The sequence below is a fragment of the Enhydra lutris genome, unplaced genomic scaffold, assembly GCF_002288905.1.
Source record: "Enhydra lutris kenyoni isolate GAN:26980312 unplaced genomic scaffold, ASM228890v2 scaffoldscaffold21, whole genome shotgun sequence".
Classification (NCBI taxonomy): domain Eukaryota; kingdom Metazoa; phylum Chordata; class Mammalia; order Carnivora; family Mustelidae; genus Enhydra; species Enhydra lutris.
This window is the reverse complement of record NW_019154105.1, coordinates 2,116,710-2,143,725: the sequence shown is the minus strand read 5'-3', so window position 1 is coordinate 2,143,725 and position 27,016 is coordinate 2,116,710. Positions and strand designations below refer to the sequence as shown.

The window sequence follows — 27,016 nt, the reverse complement described above, 5'->3', positions numbered from 1 at the left end:
GGACTCGCACGTGTATTCGTCCTGCGGGAGGCGAGCGCTGCGGGCTGAGCCCGGGGGGACCGGGGCGGCCCGCGCAGGTGCGGCTCCTCCACGTCCATCGGGGCCGCGCGCGGGGCGAGGCCGGTGCCCACGTCGGTTCGGCCGCGTCCGGGGAGGAAGGAGCGGGGCGGACGCGCGTCCCCCTCCGCCCCTCGGAGGCCGGGACACGAGCGCGCTCTCCACGGGGTCCGGAGAAGCGCCCGGTCCCCGCTGCCCCGCCTCCTCGGTCTCCCTTCCCCTCCTCTCCCCCGCACCCACCCCTACTTCCTCTCCTCTCTCTCCCCCTGCTGGTCTGCTGTGGCTTCCCCGTCCTGCGCCTCCGCTCGTAGCAGGGCCCGCGCTGCCGGCGAGGGACAGGGCGAGGCCAGCGCGCACGGAGCAGGAGGCGGCTCGCGTCTCTCCACGCGCGCACACGCGCACGCACACGCGCACACACACACTCAAAACTCGGGCCGCGGCACCAGCTGCTCCAGTCCCTGGAAGAGGCAGGCGGGCGCCCCCGCCCCGCTCCGGCCCCCGCCCCGCTCCGGCCCCCGCCCCGCTCCGGCCCCCGCTCCGGCCCCCGCCCCGTGCGGCCGCCTCCCCGCTGCGCGGCGCTTCGGCCGGGCGCTCCGCACCAGACGGGCAGGGAGGACAGGACAGACCCGAAGGCGCCCGCGCCGAGGTCTCGCCCGCGTCCCGGTGAGGTCGGCGCGGCCGGGGAGCCACCTGCCGGGCCGCAGTTGGTCGGCGCCCGAAGTGCGGCTCGCGGCGAACGGCTCGGGCAGTGCGAGGGGCTCCCGGCGCCCCCGGCCCGGCTCACCTGAGTCCCAGCCTCCGCCGTCGCGGGCGCTCGTGGCTCGGAGCGCCCCCAGCCCCCGCCACGCGCGGAGAAGACGCGCGGCGGCCGGAGCTCGCCATGGCCGGGGCGCGCGGGCTGCTCTGCCTGTGGCTCGGCTGCTTCTGCGCCGGCCTGGCGCGCGGGGACCGGCTGAGGCAGAGCGTCCCGGAGCCCCGCGGCGCTGCGACCAGCGACCGCGCGGCAGGTGCCGGCCCGGGCCCCGCGCTGCGGCCGCACGACCGGGTGTCCGTGCACATGCTGCGACTCTACGACCGGTACAGCGGCGGCGGCACGGCCGAGGCGGAGCGCACCCCCGGGTCCTCGGAGCGGGGCTCGCGGCCCCCGCGCCCCCGGCCCCTGCGCGAAGGCAACACGGTGCGCAGCTTCCGAGCCGGAGCAGCCGGTGAGTGCCCCGCGCCCCCCCTTTCCGCGGTCCCGCCCGGATTTCTCGGGGACACCCCCCAGCTTCCTCGCCTGCCCTCCGCTCTCTGATGCCACCCGGAGCCGCTCCTCAGCCTCCGCACTAGCCCACCGAGCCCCCCTCCGTCCCTAAGTACCCGCGTCCGGCCAGCGAGGAGCCCCCCCATTTAGAGCCCGGACTGAGAGGGGATCTGCAGAGCCACCAAGGAGGTCGCGGTGGGCTGGAGGGACGGCCCGGGGAGGGGCAGGGGCTACCCCACGCCCCGCAGAGCTCTCCTGCGCTGGGGTCTGTGCGCCCCAGAGCGCCTCGTGCGGCTGTTCCGGCGCTGGGCCGGAGCCAGGTTGTCCCGAAGGCAGATGTCATTCCATGCCAACCCCAAGGCACCAGAGGGAAAAGTCACCCTCGAACGAGACGCCTTCCCCTCGCCTTCTAGACAGTCGCTTCTCCAGACCGTGCGCCCTCTTGACTCGCGTCCCCCGTGTTCCTGTATTGGACACTTTCCCTCTCACAGTCCCTTGGTGACAAACACACAAACTAACCCAGGTGGTCGGTTTCCGATTCCTTAAACCCATCCGGGCAGACGGGGGCTGCACCTATGCCCCCCTGGAGGAACGCGGGAACGGGCGGCGGTGGACGCCGGCACCTCCTGGAACCTGCCGGGAAAATCTGCTCATCCCGGTTTCAACACAGATCACTGCGGGCCGAAGTTCATGGCTTAACAAGGTTCCTCCCGTCCCCTGTGGGGAAGCCAGTAACTTAAGCGATCAGCCTGCCTCCCTTGTGCCAACAGCTTGAGGGAAAGTTTCCTGGACACTGACTCGGTTTATATGCTTTGAGGACGCGTCAGGCTTTTTCTGCTCCCTGCAGTCATGGCACAGGGAAATGTAACTGCAAAGCCTCCAGCGAACCGTTGAAAAATAGCCAAGAATCTTCAAGGAAGGAGGCCTTGCCCCGCGCTCTATCAGTTCTGTCAGAATCACTAGAAAGAAACCTCCCAGAGCTTTGATATGTAGGACTCCTGGAAAAAAGGAAAACCAGAGCATCCATCAAGGAAAGCCCTAGGCTGACCCTGTGAATACACTCTAGAGCCCCAGGCAGGACGAAGCTCACAATAAATGTGAGTTATGCTTTCTGACGCAGAGGAGCTGAGCCAGATTTCACTTTCTTCCTAAAACCTTGAGCGTCATCTGTAAGGGGCTGCCCTCTGCAAAGGAAACAGAAAGCTTCTCTGAGTTCTCCACAGTCGGCCAGCCCCTCCAGGAGGCTGTCCTGACCGCTGACCACACAGCGCATACGCTGTTTATTTCCGTACAACTCCGGGGGCAGAGCTCAAGGCAGGAGCAGTGTGGGAGCCGCAGGGATGGGGAGGACGTGGGCTGGTAAGGCAGGTGGCCGTCATGAAGATGTGCTCAGATCGCTCTTATCCTGACGTCATTTTTCGGTGACATTACCAGGGAGTAGCTAAAGCACCCAAGAGATGAGTAGTACTTTTTGTATCAACAAGTTTCATTTTTAGTCCGAATCACAAGGTTGGGAGGTGGAATGTGTTTTTTCACTCACACCTATTGCCTGGTTGTTTGTCCGTCTGTCTTAGGCTGAGTGCAATGTGCGTGGGAGACGGGTAAGGGTTTGAATAAGGCAGGCCCGTGTTCTTTGGGGCTTCAGCTCATTCTGTGCATTATAATTTCTAGTGCCCTTTATCAGCCTCACAGGTCTTACACCCACAAATAACAAGCTCTGATAGGGAGGCCAGAAGTTCCCTGAAAATGACGGATTGCAGCCTGATGCGTATATACAAGGCTGTGTGCCCTGATAAGAAAAGTAATTCCTTTCGCATCCCAGAGACGGTCTTAATGACTTATTCATCAAACGTAGACACTGGTTTTTGTGGAAGCTGAAGTGTCGTGTTACTGCATTGGATGGAGACTCCTGGAGAGGTGGTTCGTGTTGGACCCTTTCCAAGCGTGTTTGGTTACTGGCACACTCAAAAGCCCTTATTATAAGGCCGTCCTGGCTCCAGGAAGGCACGACTTCAGGAAGGTGCTAAGGCTTTCACGTGTGTCCCTCTCCTTCATATCAGCGTTTCCATAACACTCTTTGTCTTGTGACATGTGTTCCGATGTGGGTGAAAGATGCTGTCTGCTCTAATAAATCAGATGTGTTTTCTAGTCCGTGGTGTTTAGGTTTCACAGCGTATGGATTTCTCTGCAGCAGCGACCTTACGAATGTTAGTGGAGGGTCAGGTGGTCCGCTGGGCATGTGGGGTGGCTGCTGATGGGGCAGACTTTCCACGTGCTTATCCAGGCTGACTTACAGCCTTCGAGCCCTGTTTGCTCCTTGGAACATACCTGATTACAATTATTTATTGTTCTAAACCTAGAATATCTTTGGTTGAAATTTAGCTGCTGTGGTATCCCTCTGATTACTTTCTACTTAAACCATTACTTGATGGTGGGTGGCATCGATCCTAAGTACACTTCCTGCTAACTCCTTTCTCCTCCCTCCATGCTATGCCGAGGCTGTGCCAAAACCCGAGGTTTGGAACACTCCTCAGTCTTTCTGTGATGTGTGAGGGCTTACAGAAAGATGGGTTTTCTCTTTCCCTTCGTAAAGGTAGTTTACAGAACTGTCGATGACAGAGAAGTTTAGCTCTATAAAACTATACCGTCTTGAAGGAAGATAAGAGGTATATGAAATTAGATTTTATTCTTATCTTAGTTTAAGGTGTCCTGGGCTACTCTGTAATAACAGAAGAGTATTTTACATCAGCTCTCCTCCTGGCTTGATCTTTGAGGATGCAGACTTTGTGCTCGTTAGTTTCTCACCACTCCCATACTCACTCTTATTTGTCCTACTCATAAATTTAACTTCTTCAGGAAGAGTGATTAAAGCACATGTGTTCTTAATAGGAAAGTATCCTTATTTTAATTTATGACATGTAACTACACAAAGATTATATTTTGGTGAATATTTGTCACTTTAAGAAAATCACACAGACTTCATAGATAAAAGAAAATTGAGGTAATTGGGACCGTAAAGTGAATCTTGTCATTCAATGAGGAAGGGGCAGTGTTTCCTAAGGTGACCAAAACTCTTTAAAAATGAAAATTACCATTTGATGTGTTTCTGAAGGGCAAGGAGAACATATAAGGCTTTGGAAAAGATAGAGGTGAGAGCAGAGTGAGCGTCCTGTAAGGTACACGGGTCAGTGAGCGAACATTATTTTTGATGCGTTTAATGGTAAGGGACTATGATGACTTTATTAAGACACAGTTACCTTAAAATCTCTGGCACCCAGAAACTAGGCTTGAAATTAATGAGTACCCAGGTTATCTAATGTTTTCATTCAAAGGACAACCGTGCATCTGCAGAAAGGGAGCTGGGTGTGCAGCTGCTTTGAATTACACACTACTTTGAATACAGGATAGCCCCTAATAAAGTTTTTACTATAATAGGCAAGGTAGCTTTACAATCTCTGACATTCAAAAATCCGTAATGCCATGAATGCTTGATTACCCATACTAACGAAAAAGAGAAAGAGAATGAATTACATGAAAAATTTATTTAAATCTAGCTTTTTAGTATAGTTAGCCACACTCAAAGGGACCAAGGGACTATAAGGGTCAATTAAAAAGTCCCCTAAGTAGAGAATCCACTCAGGATATATTTATCCATCAAAAATATATATGTAATTAAGAATATATTAGGAGGGTTACATTCATTTTATCTAAGCAGTGGACCTCTGTAAGCGTTTGATTGGCCCAGTTCAGGTATGTCTAGAAATTAAATAGGGATGTGAATGCCAAATCTGCTCTTGGGCACTTTGGAGTTCTACAAGTTTGTATTTAAAGAGGCTTCAAGGAAAGCGGGCTCAACCCCCCCTTACATGGAAGAAGAAATGGATGTCATGATGTATTTACCAGACAATTTTTCAAAGATAGCTCATCTCAAAACCTATTATTTATAATAGTCTAGTCTAATTTTCTAGGAGAAACTTCGGTAGAAAGGGGTCTTTGGAAGATGTTAGCGGGTGTCATGTGTAATTGGGTCCCATGGTCAAACAGGATTGGAAAAAAACGATCATTTTTACTTGCTTTGGGAACTTTTGGGGCCTTTAAATGCTAGTGGGTCCCCTGGAGAGTGGGTCATTTTCCCCCTGAGAGCATTTTAGAAAATTGTGGTTCTAAGATACCAAGTTGGGGAAACAGTGGTTCAGTGCCTTCCGAATTTCTCGGAAACGGAAGAAACACAAAATTCAAGTGAATGTCACAACTGAGAACTGTCTCATTTCTCACTTCCCGGCGAGTACCTATCTCGGGACGTTTCCTCACGCTGCTCCTGTGCGGACCCGGGTCCAACGGGCGCCCGGCCACCTCCCGCTTTCAGGCTTTAACTCCTCTGACGCACTTGCACAGTCGGCCTGTCATGAAGCTTCCATTCTCTCGGTTTCTTTGTGAGTCCTCAGCCACTGTTCTCTTCTATAGGAAGAAAACTTCTATTAATATTCATCATTTCACAGCTAGGATTGTGCTTTTAAAAGAAAAGCTGCTCTATTTGTGGAGGAATTCACAGGAGATCCTATACATCACTTTGTTTTATCACCATTAATATCTTGATGAAAGACGCACTCAAGACACCTAGCAAATCCCTTCTAAAATCACCCGAGTTTGTTGTACTTATGAGAACAATAAAAATTGTTCCTATCAAAAAGCCTCCTGAAAATTATTGAGCAACTTTGCATATACTTTCTAGTCGCTACTCTGGAGGTTGGTTTTTTTGTTGTTGTTGTTGTTACATCAGAGCTTTCCTCCCCAAATGTGGATGGTTTTCCCACCTACTCAGTTTGCATATCCTAACAGTCTGTATCTTAATACCGTGATTTTGGTGGGAGTAGTGGAAATGAGTCTGGCATCACTACTTGTGTCCAAATAGTCTCACCTTGCATGTCCCCCTGCCAAGCTCCCATTCAGAGCACGTTGTAATGATTAGGTTATGAACCCATGAGCACAGAATCGTGTCATGGAAACACTGACCTAGTATCAATCATGGGACACATGTATGCAGGATAATAGCTCCCCTGGACAGCAGTAATGACAACAGTGTACGTGAAAAGCACTCAGCTAGGGAGTATATTTAGAAATGCACAAGGTTGCTGGTCTCTTCACATGCTTGTAGTGGCTGTGTCCCAGCACACGGGTACCTCAAGTAGGACTTTCGGTGACACACTTTTTAGGGATGGCAAGTTTAAAGGCATAGATGTCTGCATTCATTTAAAACACCTAAGCTCCTAAGTCATGGAGCCGGTTGAGCACGGCGTGTTTACTGACTCCTTCAGTGACGGACCTACCTTTAAGACCATCATTTCCTGACAAAGAACCACAGTAAACACAGTGCCTAGATTTTATTTGGGCACAGTATGAATAAAATTTTTGGACAAACTGATGCTACCGTATTACCATCATCCATAAGTACTTCTTACTTTACTGAGTGAATTCTATTAAATGTTCTTTCTATAAATTAAATGCATCTGATGGTTGTAGAAATACAAGATCCTTTGTCCAATCTTCCAATTTGACAGTTAAAACAACTGAGACCCAGCATGATCTTACTTGTTTTCCTTTAAAAGGGTATTTTAAAACTAAAACCGCCCATGGAACTAAGCTATAGATGATCTGAATTAAGTGTAGCTGCTACACTTAGGCATGTGTAAAGGAAAATGGTTTTCAAGTAAAGAAGAGATTCCTGGTATTTTACTTTTTCTATTCCTTGAGGCTGAGTTAAGAGATCTAATGACTAATCTTGGCTGAACTGCCAACTAATGAAGATATCGAATAGTGCTAGACTCTGTTTCTTCATCTATCGAATGATTAAGTCACACCTGCTGTGCCAGTCTCACAGAAAGATGGTAAAACTCAACTGAGATAATGAATGTGAAAATGCATGAAATGGTTAGAAGCTCTATAAATGAGATACTCTTAATATCGTAAAAGGTATCTCTCTCCAGCTTAAACATATCTAACCTGTTGACCGTGTGTAATTGTCTGTGGCACAAAGGATAATATTTCAGCACTAATGTGACTAGAAGGAAGTGACAACCCTCTTGTGACAAGATCTGTGACACCCCAAACCCACATTGAAGAAGCTACTGTTTCTGTCCTGACCTTGGCAGCTGAATGGAGCAGAGCTGCACCTTTTCAGAGTGACTTCTTGAGGAGACTTGTTCTAACGTGCGGGCTCTGGGTTAGCAGAATCGCATCACCAGGGAGCTTCCTGGGGATTCTCCCGCCCACCCAAGACCATCCAAGTTAAATTCTGGGGACGGGACCCAGAAATCTCTGCTTTCACAAGACATCAACCTGATTCTGACGCATGTTTGAGACACACTTGTCAAGCCCATGTCCCTCGAGTTTTGGGGATCTTATAACAGCATCTGAAATCCAGGATTGATTAATGTGTAAGTCCTGGTCTCATCTGGCACTTTCGTGGGCCTTTCTGTGGACAAATGGTTTATTCATTTCCATAATGGTAAGCTTCTCTCACTGTAGAAGGTATATTTCCGTCTTTATGGAAGTTTTCTCTCTGGAGCGGACTTCAAAGGAAGTTAATAAAGACTTCTAATCCTCCTTCCATAGCTGCAGAGAATTTGGAGCCTAACAGATTTGGTGGAAGGAGGATATGGGACAGGGATCTATGAAGCACGTCTGAAGCACGTCTTGTGTTCTGAGGACCTGGCGTAGTTGGCCACAGAGCAGGCACTCAGTAAATATCTCGGTTGAGTGGAATTAGATGTCCAGGGGACTAGATAAGAAGAGATAGTAGAAAGGCTGTCCGCCAACCAAAGGATCCTTTAAAAACAAACTTTAAAAAATAAACTTGCCATGAATGAAGTTCCCATGAGGCATTTTACCATGTGTAGGTCCGGTCGCAGTACCAGTCTTCTCCATATACAACTGTTCTAATGATGCTTCTTTTCTGACGAACTGAGAGGAAACGCCGTTGGGTACCTCTACCCAAGAAGGGCTTCTGCTGACTTTGGAAAGTTGAAACTACTTGAAAGTATTTTCACTTTGGTGTTAAGTAGGAAACATTTTGAATCTGGTAAGTTTACACAGTTGTTCACTCAACAAATTAGACATTTTTCAGGATATAAATATTCCAGAGCGTGCAAAGTCTAGGAGCTCAACGATTTATTGGGACACGAGTCTGCCCTCCGAGAGCTCACAGTCCAGGAATGCCCTTCGGCGGAGGCTAAGAGTAGATAAACTGATTGACGAACCTGTCGCTCTTCCAGAAAAACATACCTTAGATCATCCTTGGCCACGTTTTGCTCTGGACACAGAGAATGGCTGTCTTGAAATTCCAGAAAACTCAGTCATTCGACTGGCACTCTGCAAGGAAAACCCAAATGCTATGACTTTGTGTTCTAGCTAGGAAGTCTCCATCTTGCCTTGCCTGGGAGTTCAAGGTGGCTGAGTGATCCCGTCTTCTCCACTGGGCAATCCGCAAGCGTTCAGCCAGTGACGGGGGTGAGCTCGGCTCTTTCCTGGGTACCCCTGGCATTTCTTGCAGCTGTACTTTGTTTGGAGAAAGAAGTAGGGGAAAAAACGTTGTCCTGACTTACATATTTTCTGTATGACTAAAATGTTTTCCCTGCTTTCTGGGGATTTAACTAATCATCAAGATTTCAGTTAGTCTATTTGTTTTAAAATCAGACTTTACATAGAAAGCTTTCCATTGTGTGTTCTAATTCCCTTTGAAAACGCTCTGTGTGGGCCAGCACGAAGGTGAACTTCTACTTCACCACTCCCTGGGCACCGCCCCAGCGGCTCCAGGCCGGGGGCTGAGCCCTCGCGATGATGGCAGGGCCGGTCCTGAGTTAGAGTCTCATCACTGTGTCCCTGGTTTCAGTGGGCTCAGGTGCTTTGTTTTCAGATGGAAACAGAAATAAATCTTCTGCCTTTATCTACGAATCAAACTCCGAGGAAAGTCTGTACAGGTAAGAGCCTGTTCCTCTCCGAAGTCCGTGTTAACTCGCAGTTGCCTCATTTCTGCGTTTCTACGTGGATCGGTTGGACTCAGTCTGTTTATTCGTGAGAGAAGCACTTACCGAGCATGGCGCTAGAGTCAAGCCCAGTGCTCCTGGCTGAGGAGTCCCATGAAGTTGCCGCAGGGCCTTTCTCTAAGGAGTTTATGGTCGTAGGAAGGAGCAGGGATGCTAGGAGAATCATGTTAGAGGCCGGGCTCCAACAGAAGGAGTGTGTTGGCATGACAAGCGCACCTCAGGAGGTGGGGCCTCCCCTTTGCCATAAAAAACCAAATCTGGAGTGTCAAGGGGGGGTGGGACACGAAGTCATTGCAGGGAGAAGCGGCGGCAGGTGCCTCGTCCTGACAGGTGTGCAGAGAGGAGGGTAACTGGAAACTCACCTGACAACTGAACCTCTTTCAAGTCACAGATCCTTTGACTCTAGAAAAGTCAAAATAAGAGGATAATGGCCATGGCGAATCCTAACTAGAGGCCGGGACGCGTTCCCAGCAAGGAAGATCCCGCGCGGGCTCGTGCCAGCCACCGTGAGAAAACAGCACCGCCTGTTGGTAGCAATACTTCAGCATCGAGCGTTTGCTGAGCAAGAGCTGGAAAATGAAGAAGCCTCATTCCTCGGGAGCCACCCGTGCCGAAGCTGGTGTATCGCTTACAGTGGATGAATCGCACTGACGACATCATCATCAACCACTCAGAGCCCAGAGTTTACACAAGGGTTCACTCTTGGCATTGTCCATTCTCTGGGGTTTTGTTTTCCTTCCTATAACGATTTTATTTATTTGACAGAGAGAGACAGATCGTAAGTAGGGGGGGGGGGGGGGGCGGTGGCGCGGGAAGCAGGCTCCCCGCCAAGCAGAGAGCCTGATGCGGGGCTCGATCCCAGGACCTGAGGATCATGACCAGAGCCAAAGGCAGAGACTTGACTCACTGAACCACCCAGGCGCCCCCCCTTCTCTGGGTTTCGACAAGGGTATCTTACCACCATAGTAGCACTCTGAATAGTTCCACCGCCTTAAAAATCCTCTGCGCTCTGGCCAGTCACCCTACCCACCCACCTGCGCCAAAACCCCTGGCAGCCGGCAGATCTTTGTTTTCCCTTTTTCCTTTTTTCCCTGCCTGCCTGCCTTCTTACCTTCCTTATCATTAATTTGAATATCATTGGTTTATTATGAAAGACAGACATGGAAATTGCTAACAGGAGGCAAGATTTCACAACTTCAGTGGACTGAGTAGTTTCACGGGATGCCATTTCAGTAATGATTTATTTCAGTCTATATATTTTCTCAGAATGTCACTGTCTCTAAGTAAGAAAACACTCCACGTCATCTAGAACTACTCCGAAGCCTCCGTAGGGAGCGACCTGCGAGGTTGTTACCCCGTGCATCTCTGCCACCCTCCCTCCCGTGAGGGCATCCTCCTGAGTCGTCGGAATTAGGACTTTCTCAGGGAGCCCAGTCTCCCAGACGGGCCTCACCGCCATACTCCACACTTAGAAAGTCATTCCTTACACGTACCCATCTGGATTCTGCCTCCGTGCACCGGTCTGGTTTAGACCTCAGTCCCGTCTCTGACCCTGCAAAGAACAACCCTGGGACCCCCCCCCCTTCAGCCCCTCACGTATTTGTCAACAATTTTCATGCCATTGGCAAACCGTTTATTTTATTCCTGAATTCAAACTCGCAAGGCAGAGTTTCCAGACCTTGCATCATCTTGGCTACTACTCTCCCCTGCACCAACGACCTGGTCAGAAGGAGGGTGTTCAGAATGAAGCACGCGGCCCCAGATGTTGTTCGGCAGGTGTGGCGCCGAGTGTCTCCTCGTGCCCGAGGACTGCAGACCGCCTGCAAATGCACACGCGACTGTTTTTTAACCTGATAAAAGCCACCATTGTTGTTACATTATGTCAGTTTGTTGTTACTAATCAGAAGGTGTACCTCGGGTTTCTACTTCAGTAATTCCAAACAGGTACGTGTCAGGGTATCTCAGAGCCGTGGCACTTTCCGTGCACCGGTATCGGAGCTGTAGCTGAAACGGTACCATCCCGGAGAACAGAGACGCCAGCTGCGAAGCTCCTGTTCTTACACGTGTGAAGACTCTAATTTGGAAAGTTAAGTCCGTTTACAAACTCTATCAAATAAGAAGCGTGAGCATAAGTCAATAGATGTTATCAGTTATGTCCCTTTGCAGGGAGGTGTCCGTCTCCTTATGGGGTTCTCTGTACTCATTTGCTCAACTGCTCGCTACTCTCTTACTCCTGTTTTCTTCCTCTGTAAATACTACGTATTTGCTGGGTCCTCTGGAGGGAAAGAGTATTAACTTGCCCAGAAACTGAGTACTTTAAGGTGAAAGAAGACAAAAATACAGTACGGGTTGGAGAAGTCAAGACATGTTTTGGCGGGATGCTTGAGACTTCTAGCTTATTGTTAAACCAGAGTGGGAGAGGAGGTCGCCTAGAATGGCCAGGATAAGGCGCCCCCCGGTCTGGGTAGGAACGGCCAAGTGTCACGTGCTGGGCATACTAATAACATGGGACCTCAAGTTAGGAGCTGAATATGAGTTGGCCGTTCCTTTTCTGAATTTTGTCAGCTTAGATGTTTGTTAGGATCAGATTAATTTAGGACCTACTATATTTCTCTTTAAAATACAGGGAATATTGCTATGCACATGCCTCTGGGGATGCAGCATTGCCCGCTACCAGGATGGGCTCCTTCCATTTCCCACCCACAACACCCCTGTCTCCCTTCATTCTGAAAAGTCTGGTTCCCCGTGTGCGTTTCTTCCCTTTACTCTGGCAGAGTTAAATGCTCGCTTCGGTGCTGCTCCAAGAACGTAGTTAACACCTTTGACAGCAAGTAGGATCCTTATGGCACAGTTACCCCCATTTTGCTTCTCAGCCCCAGTGCCCCCCCACCTTCCTTCCACCACCAGCGTGGACCGCAGTGGACATTTGCGTGGCCCTGAGACCCAGCCCAGGGACCAGCGCCTCTTAGATGTTCAACTCATGCTTGTTAAAGTGGAACATTTGTTTTGCTTTGGTTCTGGTTCTTTGTTGGCTGTAGTGGATGTATTTGTGTCCTACGCAAATAACACAACTGAAGCCATGTCTGGAATCGCTATGCCGGGAGGCACTGTTGCTGACCTGCCCGTTTAACTCTTCCAACTCTGTCGAGTGGTTTGTTAATCTTAGACTTTGGACTGCAGACTGAACCGATTAGCCACAGCTGGAGGGAAAATTAAAAAGCAATTACCAAAATTATCTTCGTCTAATGTTCTTGGTGAAGGAAAGCCTGTTGCATTCCAAGAAGGGAATCTTTTGCCCAACTTAGTTTCTGGTTCAAGGATTCATACTCAGCAAAATCCTAATTCTTCTCTGCACTTGGAAAAAAAAAATTCCTTTTTTTTCCTTTCCTTCTGGACTATATGACTACAAAAGTGACAGTTATCCTAGACTACCATTGTCTGGTAGAAATGTAATCTGAGCCACAAATGTGAGCCACATATGTAATTTAAAATTTTGGGTGTCCACATTTAAAAATATGAAAAGCAACAACTGACATTAATTTTAATCATATATTATTACACTGAAAATATTCTGCACCTGATTCTAGTGTGGGTGACATGGGTCAGAAGTTGCCCACACCGACACGCAGTTGTCAGACACCAGCAGGGTATCTGAGAATCCGACTCTGGCTCCAGGAGATAACGTCAGATCCCAGAGGACCTCCTTCCACTTCAGATGTGGATCCCCAGCCCAGGTCATCGCCTGGAGCATAGGTCCGGATTGGAGGTTCCCATGAACCCCCTCCTTGGGTTTTGATTAATTTGCTAGAGCAGCTCACAGAACTCAGGAAGTCCATTTGCTTATTGGGTTACCAGCTTATATTAAAAGGATGTAACTCAGAAACAGCCAGATGGAAGAGATCTGGAGGGCAAGGTGTGCGGCAAGGGTGTGGAGATTCCATGCCCTCCCCTGGTGTGGTGTGTTGCTTTCCCCAAATCTCCATGTGTTCACCAACATGGACACACTCTGAACCCCATTCTTTTGGGGTTTTATAAGGCTTCATAATACAGGCATGGTGGTTTAAATCCTTGCGGAGGGCTTCCATCTCCCACTCCTCTTTCCTCCCTGATCAGGGATGGGGCTAAAAGCCTCAACCCTCTAATCAGTGGGTTGGCTCCCCTGGCAACCAACCCCTTTCCCTATTGGTCCTCCAAATTCGCCTCATTAACATAACAAAAGGCACCTGTATGGCTCTCTTGGGAATGACCAAGGGTTTTAGGAGCTCTGAGCCAGACAGGGGACAAGGACCAAACATATATATTTACGATAAAATCACACTATCGTAATATTCAACCGAAGACATCCAACCGTTGTCATTTTAGCGTGCGGTCCATGTAAACCTCTGGTCATGTGATATTTTATATTCTTTTTTGAACTGAGTCTGTGAAATCCCGAGTGTATTTTACTCCTACAGCGTATTTCAGTCCAGCCGTAAATGGTGACCCTTTTGGACAGCACAGTGCCGGCTAGCGAGCCTTCACAGAGCTTTTCCTGGGTGCCAGGTGCTTTCCCTGTGCCCTGTCAATTAATTCCCACATCCCTGCCTTTGATGCTATTGGGCTCTTTTCACAGAGGAGCAAACAGACTTACGGAGCTTGGGTTATTTGCCCAAGGACAGCGAGTGGGTGTGGTTGCGCTGGGCCTGGGCCCCAGAGTGGGACTTGGAAATCGTGTGCCGAGCTGCACTGAAAGCACCACCAGAGGCAGTGGGGCAGATTCTGAAGCGTTTACGAGAGGATATTGAAGATTAGACACAGGGCTGGGAGCTGCTTAACAGCAGGTCACAAGGTGTCTGGAAACATGTTTGGAAGAAGGAAACTTTTTTTTTTTTTTGAGGAAGAGGAAATATTTGAAACCAAAACGTTGGGGGAAGGAGCACTCTTACTTTACCCACTAGGGCACCACCACCAGATCCCTTGTAGTTCCCATCTCTCCCTGCCAGGATGTCTGTTGGGCAACCAATGGCTTGCCACATACTTGGAACAGAGGCTTCCCCTCCTTGCACTTGGAGCTCCCATCTGCGATGAGAAGGCTGGGTAAAAGCACGCGCTGCGGGGACTGCCATGCATTAAGGCAGGAGTCTCTGAACAGCCCTGATGCCGTGGCTTTGTTATAAAGGTCTGCGAAGTATTATCCTGCTGTCGTGGATTATACAATGTGCACAGATGGCAGTTCCCTCCTCTTCCTTCCCATGGTGTTAAAAATGAGTAAAATATGTTTCCCATTGCACTTCCCTTGTGCTTGGGGACTCAATGAACTCATTTTAAGTTTCCACATCTTTAAAAAAATGTTTTGTTTTTACTGAAATATGTTTCTGATCAGGAACATAACTTCAAGATCGCGTGTGTGTTCCTGAACCCAGTATGTATCAGGAGCAAGTGCATGGAGGAGGGTTCGGGCTCTGGTGTCAGATCCCGGGACTGGGCGTTCTGGAGTCGAAGCGCAGCCTTACCACCGACTTGGTAGATGATCTCAAGAGAAGGAACCAGCCTCTGCCCTGACTGATAATCTCTTGTTCTCTTGTTCTGTTGCTCTCTCATGTTTGAAGGACTGAAACACAATTGACCAATTTCAATAATTTTCATGAAACAACATGGAAGAAATTCAACTCTTAAGTTCTTGGGATTTTGTAAACCTTGGGCAGGCTCTACAAGGGCATTAATTCTTTAGGATAATTTGAATGTGTGGCTCATTGTTTCACATACATTACCTGAATATTGACCTATACAGTCTTGCTTACCAGCCCTCACTCTGCACCATAAACTCTGTGAGGCAGGTAGAAGATACAATCCCGCAGTACAGTCTGTGCCAGCACTAACAACAGTAAGAACTTGTATTGTGAACTGCTTTACCCGCATCTCATTTAATCGGGATGGAGGAGAGGGAGGTGTGGTCTCCGTGTTATGAACGAGACCGCCAGCTTGCCCGAAGCAGCTGAGCCTCCGCTTGAATCCAGGTGAGTCTAATCCCACTGGTGCTTGTAACCAGTAGGCTGTCCACTGCCACGAGTAAGAAGCTATTACAGTCCTGAGCCGGATTTATAGGACTGGTTCTCGGTAGTATTATAACGAAGGGCCAGAACTCTCAGCTCTCATGGCAGGAAGTTCACTGCTGAGTTACAACTTCTACACATCCGTGGTGCTTCAGGAAAAGAAAAACCAAATTGGTAAACATGGCTCATCCTTGCTTTAATCTTTCTCTAGCTTTAAAAAAAAAAAAAAGATTTTATTTATTTATTTGGCAGACAGAGATCACAAGTAGGCAGAGAGGCAGGCAGAGAGGGAGGAGGAAGCAGGCTCCCCGCTGAGCAGAGAGCCCGATGCAGGGCTCGATCCCAGGACCCTGAGATCATGACCTGAGCTGAAGGCAAAGGCTTAACCCACTGAGCCACCCAGGCGCCCCAAATCTTTCTCTAGCTATAAATTTACTCCTGTTATCTTTTTTTTGCTTGTCTGTCTAGCTGAGATGAGACTCACATAGCACAAAGGTAACCATCTCTAAGCGGACAGTCCGCAGCGTTTGGTACCTTCGAACTGTTATACAACCACCACTAATTTCGAAATAGCTCCTTAATTCCAGAATGAAGCACACCCTCCCCCCGTAAGAGTTTCCTCCCCGTCTGCTTGCCTCCAGTCCCGGGAAAACAGCACCGTGCGTTCCGTCTCTATGGCTTTACTGGCTCTGACTATTCCATGTCAGTGGAATCACGCAGTCTGTGAACTTCTGTGTCTGGGTCTTTCATTTAACATGATGTTGTCAAGGTCCCCCCACGTTCTAGCATGTGTCAGTCCTTCATTACTTTTTATGGATAAATAATATAAATATATAATATTATATATAAATATACATATATGTTATATATATTGACTTTATGGATAAATAAGTGTCCCCCGCAAGGACACGGTGCCGCCGTCCAGCCGCCCCTGGGGGGGGGCACTTGCTCGCGCCCTTCACTTGGGCTGTTGTGACCGTGTCCTGCAGGGAAGCCTTCACATGCACTTGGCTGAGTATCTGTTTTCCTTTCTTTGGGCTACAGAGGAGTAGCATCGTGGGGTCATATTGTATTTCTGTGTTTGACTTTTGGAGGACCTGCCAGATGTTTCCACACCCGCGGAAGCATTTTACCTCCCAGCCAGCAATGTAGAAGTGTTCCTCTTCTGCCACATCCTCGCTAGCACTTACTTTGGTTCTGATTACCAAAGCCCGGCGGGCGCACGTCACATGGTACCACAGTGTGGTTTTGACTTATGTTCCCCAGTGACTGTTAATGTGGAGCGTCTCCTCATGTGCATATTGGCCCTTTATAGATCTTCTGTAGAGAAGTGTCTGCTTGGTGCTTTGCCCATTTTTCATTGGTGTCTTTGGCCTTTGTGTTGAGTTGTACGAGTCAGTTGTATGCTCTGGGTGCCACAGCTTATCAGGTGTACGATTTGAAAATATTTTCTTCCTCCCCTAGGTTGGACAGACTTTCTTGGCAATGTCCTTTGATGCACGAAAGTTCGTTAATCATGATGAAATCCGACTTACCCATCTTCTCAATTTATTTATTTTCCCTTTGCAGCTCATATTTTGGGTGTCATTATCTAAGAATCCGTCACCAAATCTAAGACCCTGAAGATTTTACTTGTATGTTTTCATCTAAGAATGTAATGACTCTAGCTCTGTATTTAGGTCATTCATTCATTTTGAGTTACGTTTTGTATGTGGTGTTAGGTGTTAGGTAGGGGTCCTGTTTACTCCTGTTAATTCTTTTTTTTTTTCCCCTCCCTAGGAACCCTTGGAAGCAAGGGACTGCACATTTTTAACCTGACTTCTCTAACCAAGTCTGAAAACGTTTTATCTGCCACCCTGCACTTCTATGCCGGGGAGCTAATAAACGTGACCTTGAGCTGTCCCGTGTCCCGAGGATGCGCACAGCAGGCCCAGGGGAAACACTTGCAGGTTGATCTCTCTGCGTGGATCCTTAAATCCGACAGAAACCAAAGTCAGCTCCTGGGTCATCTTTCAGTAGACGTCGCCAAATCTCGAGATTTGGGCTCCTGGCTGTCTAAAGACATCACTCAAGTCCTGAGGAAGGCCAAGGACAATGAGGAGTTCCTCATAGGATTTAACCTTACCTCCAAAGGACACCCACTGCCAAAGAAGATGTCGCCCTTCCCTGAGCCTTACATCTTGGTGTATGCAAACGATGTCGCCATTTCTGAGCCAGAGAGTGTGGTCTCAAGCTTACAAGGACGCCGTAATTTCCCCACCAGAGCCCTGCCTCCGCTGGATAGCCATATCAGGGCTGCCCTTTCCATGGAACGGAGGAAGAAGCGCTCGGCTGGGGTCCTGCTTCCTCTGCAGAACAATGAGCTTCCTGGGGCCGAGTACCAGTACAGGGAGGATGGGGTATGGGAGGAGAGAAAACCTTACAAGACCCTTCAGACTCAGGCCCCAGAGAAGACTAAAAACAAGAAGAAACAGAGAAAGGGACCTCACCAGAAGAGCCAGACGCTCCAGTTTGATGAGCAGACCCTGAAGAAGGCCAGAAGGAAGCAATGGATCGAGCCTCGGAATTGTGCCCGGCGGTACCTGAAGGTGGACTTTGCGGACATCGGCTGGAGCGAGTGGATCATCTCCCCCAAGTCCTTTGATGCCTATTACTGCTCCGGAGCCTGCCAGTTCCCCATGCCCAAGGTAGCCCTCGCTCTCTGTCCTGTCCTTGCTGCTTGGGTAGAGTAGAGAGACGCTGACGGGACGTGTGCTTTCATTTACAAACCCGTCTGGACGCTCACTGATTGCATCCCAGCACGCACGGGGCAGTCGTGGTCAGGCTTGGTTTTTTCCTCAATGGTTGTTACCGTAACACGAAGTCAGTACTGGTATGAAGAAGGATACGAGGGAAAACGTATGTGTGAAATGTGCTTTTCGTGTGCTTCCAAACACGGCGTGTGTTGAGGGATGTGGCGTGGTCAGCCCTGTGCGGCTCGGCGTCCGCAGTCACAAGCCCCAAGGGACAGAAGGCTGGTCTGGGAGGGGATGGTTAGGGAAGGACTAGATGTCGTGGGAAGAGGGATGGGGAAGGACTAGTTCGAGTGATGCCCCCGCAGGGTACTTCTTGACGAGTGGTCTCTTGTGGGATGAGCTGACCCCACCAGGGTCGGGATCAAGGCCGGGCCGGGGACTCACCCCATGAAACCCACCAGGTGTGTGTTTCGTCTGCATCCTTAGTAAACACCAGAAAAGGAAGGCAAAGGAGGGTGTTTTGACCCTGTAAGTTTCTTCCAAAACTTACTGCAACCAGTCAGAGCTTACCTGTGTCTCTTCCAAAGTCAGCAGAGACGACTTTATCCCACCAGTCCTCAGTACCCTAAACCTTTACCCTCAGAGGCTTCCCCAGTCCCGCCTCGGCCTGCACAGCACATCCCAGCGACTCTTCTGTCTTTGGATCTAAAGTTAGGAAGAGACAGTGGTGCCTTCTGGCCTTCAGTCAAGCTTATCTTCGAAATTCTATTCTTGGCTTCCAATAGTATGAATCTCTGACATACAGTGAAATGAGGCTGTAGGAACAGAATTTGGAGAAAGAATAGAGTTAGGTTTGTTGTTGTTGTTGTTGTTTTTCAATTTTTGCTGCTATATAATAATGGAGGAAAAAATTCTTTGCCTCCAAGAGGGAAGAGCTTCTGCTTATAGTTGTTTAACGTTTCCTGCTCTCGTGCTGCTAGTCCCATGGTCACTGGGCTGTTAAATGGGCACATGCAGAAGGTCTGGTTGAACAAGGCCAGGCGTCAGCCTCAGGGCAAGGAACTTGACTGAAATCCCCGTTTTCTTATTAGAATACCCCAGAAGGACAAGTTTTCTACATCTAAGACTTGTCTTTCCCGAGGATTTTTGCTGATTCCGTGTTTCGTAAATCTAAACACTAAGTAAGGATTATGTACATTTACTATGATATAAACAGCCTTATTTTCTCTAAATATTCATAAAGACTGCATCACTGATCAAATAAAACTCGTTCCAACTAGGGAAGCATTTAAAAACACACCACAAGGACGCAGAATGTAACAGTGATGAATTTTTACAGTGTGGGTTGCTTCACAGCATTGAGAGATGGAACGAATTCAAATCCGTCTTTAAACTCAGGATGACTGAGTTTTCCAAATAATCTCTCACACTCGTACACTGCAACTTCTTCTATGTAGCCTGGGGAAGGAGTTTTCCATCCTGACTCCAGATTTTCCTTCCTGAGCCAGGGAGCCCTGACCATGTGGAGCTCTTCACTGAGTTTTCAACTCCTCCCTCCGGAGACCTGGTCCCGTCGCCACTCCACAACAGTGACCCCCACTTGCCCGCCTTCTCATGTTGGTTACACCTGCCTTGACGTTCAGAATCCTGCTGTTGCTTCAGTAGATCTTCCTGATGGTTCTCCATGATCCAAAGCATAATTATTTAGAAGCTTATGAGGGATAAGTTAAGAGTAACAGATGGGTTTGAGTGTGTCAGTGCAGTGGAATGACTACATGTACAGGCTCCTCGCTGGGCTGCTTAACCTTAATGTGGCTACAGCTTGCCTGGGGCTGTGTCGGTTCTGATCCAGTGGTTCTGAGCATAGAGCCTAAGAATCTGCATTTTTAGTAGAGCTCCTGACAGTTGCTGATGCCGCTGGGCCACAGCCCTCTTCAGGTAGCCTCATTGAGAACTAAATCCTTTGCCTAAAATCTTGGCTCTACCTCTTACCAGTTATGGTTTTTGGGAGGAGTTATTCATATTCTACATAGTTGACCCTTGAACAACATGGGGGGTGGGGCCCTGATGCCCTGAGTGGTCGGAAATCCACGGAATACTTTTGATCCATAACGTAACGACTAACAGCCCACTGTTGATTGGAGACCTTATCAATAGCACCAACAGTAGATTAACATATATTTCCTATGTTGTATGTACTCTGTACTGGATTCTTAGCAATAAAGTAAGCTAGAAAAATGAAAATGCTTAGAAAAACTAAACATGAGAAAACACATTTACGATACTGGATTTATAAAAAAAAAAATTCTCATGTAAGTGGACCCGTGCAGTTCAAGCTCACGTTGTTTAAGGGGCAACTGTGTGTTAGTTTTCTCGTCTTTGAAATGGGTACAACGGTACATAAAAACAATCGTATCTACGTAATGACGACCGTGGGGAAATGAAGCAGCTTGCACGTGGTAGGCTCTCGGTAGGTATCTGCCGTTGGTATCACCGGCGATGTCACCGTCGACCCTGCGGAGAACAGAACATTAGATACCGGGGCTGAAGAAAGACCACACAAGAGAATAAAAGATGTTAAGACAAGAAAAAGCTTCTTAATCGTTTCTAGCCCCTTTTCGACACCACAAAGCCTAAAATAGGATTCTCCCTGCAGGCGCGACAGCCTGTACGCTCCTCCAGGAACAGCCCTTGGGGAGTCGCAGAGCTCAGGGCCGCAGCGGTTCCGCGATGAACTCGTCGTGCTGTTCGTCCACACTCGGAGCTCCAGGGGCGCGGCGGGGCGGCGCTCGCTCTCTGAGCTCGAGGACCCGCTTTGCCGGCGGAGCGCGGGAGCGCGGCTGCTCCGCCTCTGGTCGCGCGTACGGGTCTGCTTCGCTGGGAGGCTGCGGGGCGGCCTTTCGGGCTTCCAGGCTCCGCGGCTCCCCGGTGCACAGGAGCCCGAGGCCGGGAGGCGGGACCCGCGGGAGCGGCTGCAGTGGGCGGTGACTGATACACGCGTCTGTCGCGGCCTCCGGCAGGGCCGCCCGAGCAAGCGGTCGGAGAAAAGGGGTCCGCGCCGCCGGGCAGCACGAGGTCTCTGAGCGGACCCGGAGGCGCCGTGTGCATCCCGGAGGCGCCCAGGGACTCTCGGGCGGCGCGCGTTTTGCCGCAGAGCGCGGTCTCCCAGGCCAGCCTCCTCTGCGGGCCCCGCTTGGGCCTCCGGAGCGACGCCGCTGGCTCTCCACGGCCGCGCCCGCGCCTGCGGAGGGCGACAGCCTGCGTGACTCGGGACGGCTGTGCTCGGCCTTTCCCAGCGCCGGGCTTTGCGCTCTCACTGATCCCCACTAGATGCTTTCTGGGCGGTCACCGGATGCGGGCTGGGCCGGAGGCGCGCGGAGCCGAACCCCACGGCCCGGTGCGGACGCGGGGCTCCCGGCGGAGGACGCGGGGCTCCCGGCGGAGGACGCGGTCCCCTCGCTGGCGCGTTCGGAACCAGACTGAACCCGCGGCCCTGGTGCGCGGCTCGGCAGGTGCCGGCCGGGCCACGGCAGGTCTCACTCCCAGGCGCGGCCGCGGGGATTTCGCGGGTTTCCAGCGCCCACAGCCGATCTGGGCGGCCGGCGAGGCCGCAGGAATCCCGCGCGACACGAAAGACACCCGCAGAGCTCCAGCCCGCCGCACGCCTTGGCGTCCCTCGCCGGCGCCGCGGAGACGGGACACGAGCCTGCGGGTGGCGCGCGTGGCTGAGCCGCTGCGGCTGACCGAGGCGCGGAGAAGCGGCAGGGCCGGAGGAACGGAGCTGGTTTTGCGGGGACGGCACGAACGCTGACCACAGCCGAGACACACGGTGAGGCGGCGAAGGATCTAAACACCTGGACCCAAACAGCCCCTGGAAAGAAGAAACTCACATTTAATGAGTTCGGAATGATACACCCTCAGTTTCCTGAGTTTCCAGTTCCAACCTTGGGTCCTGAAAACAATGACCCAAAAATCCTCAACCTTGATGTACCAAGTTATCCAAGCCCAACTTCCCTAGACTGATGTGAAAGTCATGTTTTACTCTCATTAAAAACAGAGACAAGGCAGAGGGACGCCTGGGGGGCTCAGTTAAGCGTCTGCCTTCAGCTCAGGTCATGATCCCAGGGTTGTGGGATCGAGTCCCACGTGGGGTTCCTTGCCCAGGGAGCCTGCTTCTCCCTCTCTGCCTGCCGCTCCCCTGCTTGTGCTTGCTTGCTTTCTCTGACAAATAAATAAATAAATAAATGAAATAATCTTAAAAAAAAAAGCAGAGACTAGGGAGAGAGAGAACACAGATTGACAGATTTCTTAAGCTATGCAAAGAGAGTTATGAGAAGGATGCTCTGAACTAAAAAAAACAAACATTATAGACTGGCAACCTGTTTCAGAAAAACAATTACTGCATGGATCTTTTGTGCATGACGTAATGATTCCCAGTAAAGGCAGCTTGATCAGAGGATTCTGTAGTGAAGAAACATGGGGGAAACTCCCTAGCAAATTGAAGGTTCCTGATAAGACACGCCAACCCGGAATCAAGAGCCTGTGCCTACATTCCAGCGAGTCCACCAGAGACTGCTCATAGTTTCTGAATCTATGATTTGTGAGTTAGAGCTTAAAAAAAAAAAAAAAAAAAAAAAAAAGGACAGGAATTTTCCTAGGAAACACCCATGAATATTTTCCGTATCTACTCTGGGTCATTTGCACAGAACCTCTTATTTTTGTTGATGGGAATGATTTCCACAGTAATAGGTAAAATGGAGAGCATGTTATTTCTTGTAAGTATTTTGTCCATTTAGCAAGTACTTTTTCAGTGTCCAGAGCACGCTGTGTTCCAGGCCCCAGAGACCAGAAACACACAGCAGTTTTGATCAGTCGAGACCCCTTCTGCTTAAATAGATCCACTTCATATGAAATTTAAATATTACAAGTGTCATTAAAACACTAAGAATAACAGAATAATGATGTCAGAAAATCTGCGGTTTAAAGAAACTCTTTGGGGCGTTATCATAGTCTGTTTGGATCGCTGAGTCTTAAGAATAAATCAGTAGAGAAAAGTGGATGGCTGCAAAATTTTCTTTGGAAATTACCAGTACCGATGAAATCACAAACAGTGGCTACGGGTCTCTCTGGTACAATAGTTACAGTTTGTGCCAGTTACACAGTTTACGGATGTGCCAGACACATGACATGCGATATCGGACATAGACTTCCTTTCCTCAAAGGGAGCATACTTTGCTTTGCAAAGCAAATTGAAAGTTAATAATCCTTTCCAGCACATACTTAAAGTTTCTAGGAAGAAAGAGGAAAACAGAAACCAGTTGCCCACCATTCAGACCATATTGTAAATAATTTATGGCCATTCACAGTAAAGTTAAAGTCTCATATATGGATAATTTCTTTCATTAAAGTTGAAAGATGGGGTGAGACAAATCGGACTTGCCCTTTCTCTGCCAAAAATAATCCTTTTTCGTTTCTTTTCTTCTTCTTTTTTTAGTAGTATGCCAGCTTTCTGTGTTATTTCCTTCTCCCTTGGTTTGTATGTGCCTTAACCTATTGAAGTTGTCATATGGGAGTTTTTAGGAGGTTGAAATTAAAACACCAACTCAGAGGTCCCTCTCAGCCATGAGAAATATGGCTCGAAGTCTTGAAATTAAAAACCCAGAGTTTTGGCTGAAAGCCCACTTCTGAATTGACATGTGATCTCTGGCAAGTTGCCCAATTTCTGTTTCTAGATGTATGTAAGACAACACTGGGTTCACCTGCCTAAAAGAGACGTTGGGGAACACGGATGCGGTGCGGCGGGCGTCCGTCCTGTGGTCTGCAGCGCTCTGACAACACCTGCATGTCCTGGGCTTGGACGGGGCTGTCCTTCAGGGCATAGCAGAGCCTGATGGAGCCAAGTGACAGTCACCTGTGTCACGTGGGTGTCAGGGGTTCCACTCGGCATCTTCCCAGGAGAGGACTTCACCAGGCACCTTTGGTCCAACTTCCGATACCCATGGAATAACCTCGGGCTCCCTGTTCCCAGAGGATTTGGACCCCCATGAAACTCATTTCCACACGGCCGCCTGGAGTCGGAACCCATGGAGCGACAGTGACCCCCAGTGGCCAGCGGGGCGGTCGTCTTCACCTCTGTGCTTCTGCCAGGTCAATCATCACAGCACAGAGCGATTACCATCCAGTGCATCCTGGCAAACGGATCAATGTTCCTTGATGCTTGGTTTTATTTTAACAGCGAAGTGTCAAACCCTGTAGCGGGGGCGATCATATATCTATGGGAAGCGTAGACTCTAGAACGAATGGGGCGTTTTGCAACCCTGTTGTTGAAGACATCCGAAAAAAAACCCCGTGTGGGGACCAGGTTGTGTTTAATTAAGTGACTCTGGTTTAGGTAACTGGATTCAAATCCTCACTCTGTCACTTCCGAGCTAGTCGACTTTGGACATGTCATTTGAGTTTTCGAGACTATTTCTTTACTTGAAAAATATAAACACTGGTAGTTGTGGTTGTAAGGGCGTGATAGCAGGTCACACACAGCTGGCGCGTATATATACACACATAGCCGGCGTGATGGATGTGTGTATCGGTGTACGACAACCGTCGTGGTGGGGGTGGATCCGAGCTTGCACTGAACGGGCAACAGTGCCAGAGCGTCAGGGACGTGTTGAGGCGCGTCTGCTGCCGGTGCCGGTGAGCTCAGGTGATGAGCAGTGAATGGTGGAAAAGCAGCTCCCGCTAACCTCCATGTTCTTCTCCCATTTCTTTTCCAGTCTTTGAAGCCATCAAATCACGCCACCATCCAGAGCATAGTGCGAGCGGTGGGGGTCGTGCCCGGAATTCCCGAGCCTTGCTGTGTGCCTGAGAAGATGTCCTCGCTCAGCATCTTATTCTTTGATGAAAATAAGAACGTGGTACTGAAAGTGTATCCTAACATGACGGTAGAGTCTTGTGCTTGCAGATAACCTGGCAGAGAACGCGTACGAATGCTTAATTCTATCAGTACTTTATTTAATGGACTCCCCCCTCCTTTTTTTTTTTTTTTGCACTGCCAATGCATTTCACCCCAAAAGATCTTTTTATAGTCAAAGAGAATGAGCAAATAGACTGATGATTCCCACCAAGGAGAACGGACTGTGCTTGTTTCTGAATGTAACTCAACGCAAGATTTTAGTAAATATGGACATATACTTCTTTTTAAAAAAAAAATCACAAAAAAGATCACTCAAACTGTTTTTAGAGCTATTAGAGGACACACTGATTTATTTTTGTAATGGGCTTTGAAAATAGGTTGGGAAAACACCAGTAGCTTTTCACTTATCTCTAAGTAGGCTTACTGCCCTAGATTCTTGAGCGACTCAGCGAGTGCTGAATTATCCAATCAACGTTTATGTTTATCTTAGAAATGTTTAAGACTCTTGTTTGCCGGCGTTTGTCCTCCATGTGTCCTTGTGTGAACGGATGACGGAGAGTGTGTGCTGAGTGTGGGTGTAAGGATGCGGGTGCGTTCCAGCTGCCCTGGCCCTTCTGTAGGAAGTTTTGCTTCGCATGGTTTTATAATTCGGTCTACACGGGATTTTTTGTTTTTTTTCCTTTCACGTTCTGGCAAGCACCATTCAATTATGAGAACTTTACCAAGAAGGAGAGAGTGATCCAAGAGCATAAGCAGCGTGTTACCCCTTGGCCCGGCCCTTCAGTTTGAAATACACTTATTTTCATTTCATTGTCTCCGAGAAAAGGGAAGCAGCAACCCAATTTTCAGAAACCCAGGGGGAGTTCCCCTTCTGCACTCCTTTGTCACAAGTACCTTCATTTGTTCTTTTAAACTGAATTCAAAAATTCAACTGAGGGGCGCCCGGGTGGCTCAATTTTTGAGCGTCTGCCTTCGGCTCAGGTCGTGATCCCGGGGTCCTGGGATTGAGCCCCGAGTCAGGGTCCCTGCTCGGCGTGAAGCCTGCTTCTCCCTCTCCCACTCCCTCTGCTTGTGTTCCTTCTCTCACTCTCTCTCTGTCAGGTAAAAAATAAAATCTTTAAAAAAACAAAAAAACAAAAATTCAACTGAATTTTTAAAATTTGATTAAAATTGTACTTCTCTGGATATGCCTTGACTTCCTGTGAAGTAATCCATAGATACCAAGGCTTGAGAACAGATGGAACATTGGAGATTTCCTTAAATGAATGAATCACAGTCACATGTGGGATGTCGTTCTTCAGCCACATCCAGGTCGAGGCACCTTTTCAGGTGGATCAAGGCTCAGCCTTGAAGTCAGTAGGTTAGCAGACTCACTAAAAATTATTCACCAAAAAGAAGGAAGTCAAATACAGACACTTTGTTTTTCTCCCCACTTCCGTTTGTCATAAATATCCTCTCATACTTTGCCATTGAAAACTTGTTTCAAAAATCTCTCCCGCTACATTCCGTGTGTGACAAAAACGTTTTCAGACCCTGGGCTGGTGAGGATGTCACGCCTGTGGTTCACCGTCCTCTTAGTCGAGTCTCACCTGATTAGAGACAACTAAGCCGTCTCCGAGACCATGAACTCTCAGAAGACGTGCCTTTTTCTCTCTCTACCTGTAGCTCCCGATCTTGGCTTATCATTTAATGAATATTTACTGAGCATTTATTTTGTAAGAGCACTGTGTTAGCTGTGTGTCCTCAGCATCCTCACAGTGCAGTGAAGAGGTTGACGAGTTGAGCTAGAAGCCCTTTCTGATACTCCGCGTTGGGGCGTGTGACACGGGCTGTTTCATACACATCTTCCTCGAATGGATGACACCGGCAGATACAACACTGCCGGGCTCTGCTCATAAACCAAAGGCAAGAACGTGCTCCTCTTCAGCGTTTGGGAGGGAGTATGGAGATCTCTGTGGTTTCAGTCGTATTTCTAACTTTCTAACTTATTAGAAATC

The 27,016-nt window shown here is 49.1% G+C and overlaps 1 protein-coding gene across 1 annotated transcript; it reads left to right on the top strand.

Moving 5' to 3' along the window:
• Positions 1-937: 937 nt before the first annotated feature.
• On the top strand, positions 938-25,186 carry LOC111149302 (bone morphogenetic protein 3). The gene is made up of 3 exons (XM_022506293.1): positions 938-1,262; positions 17,154-18,061; positions 24,880-25,186. Exons 1-3 carry the CDS (start codon positions 938-940, stop codon positions 25,069-25,071), a joined length of 1,425 nt encoding a protein of 474 aa, XP_022362001.1. The 3' UTR covers positions 25,072-25,186.
• The last annotated feature ends 1,830 nt before the right edge of the window (positions 25,187-27,016 follow it).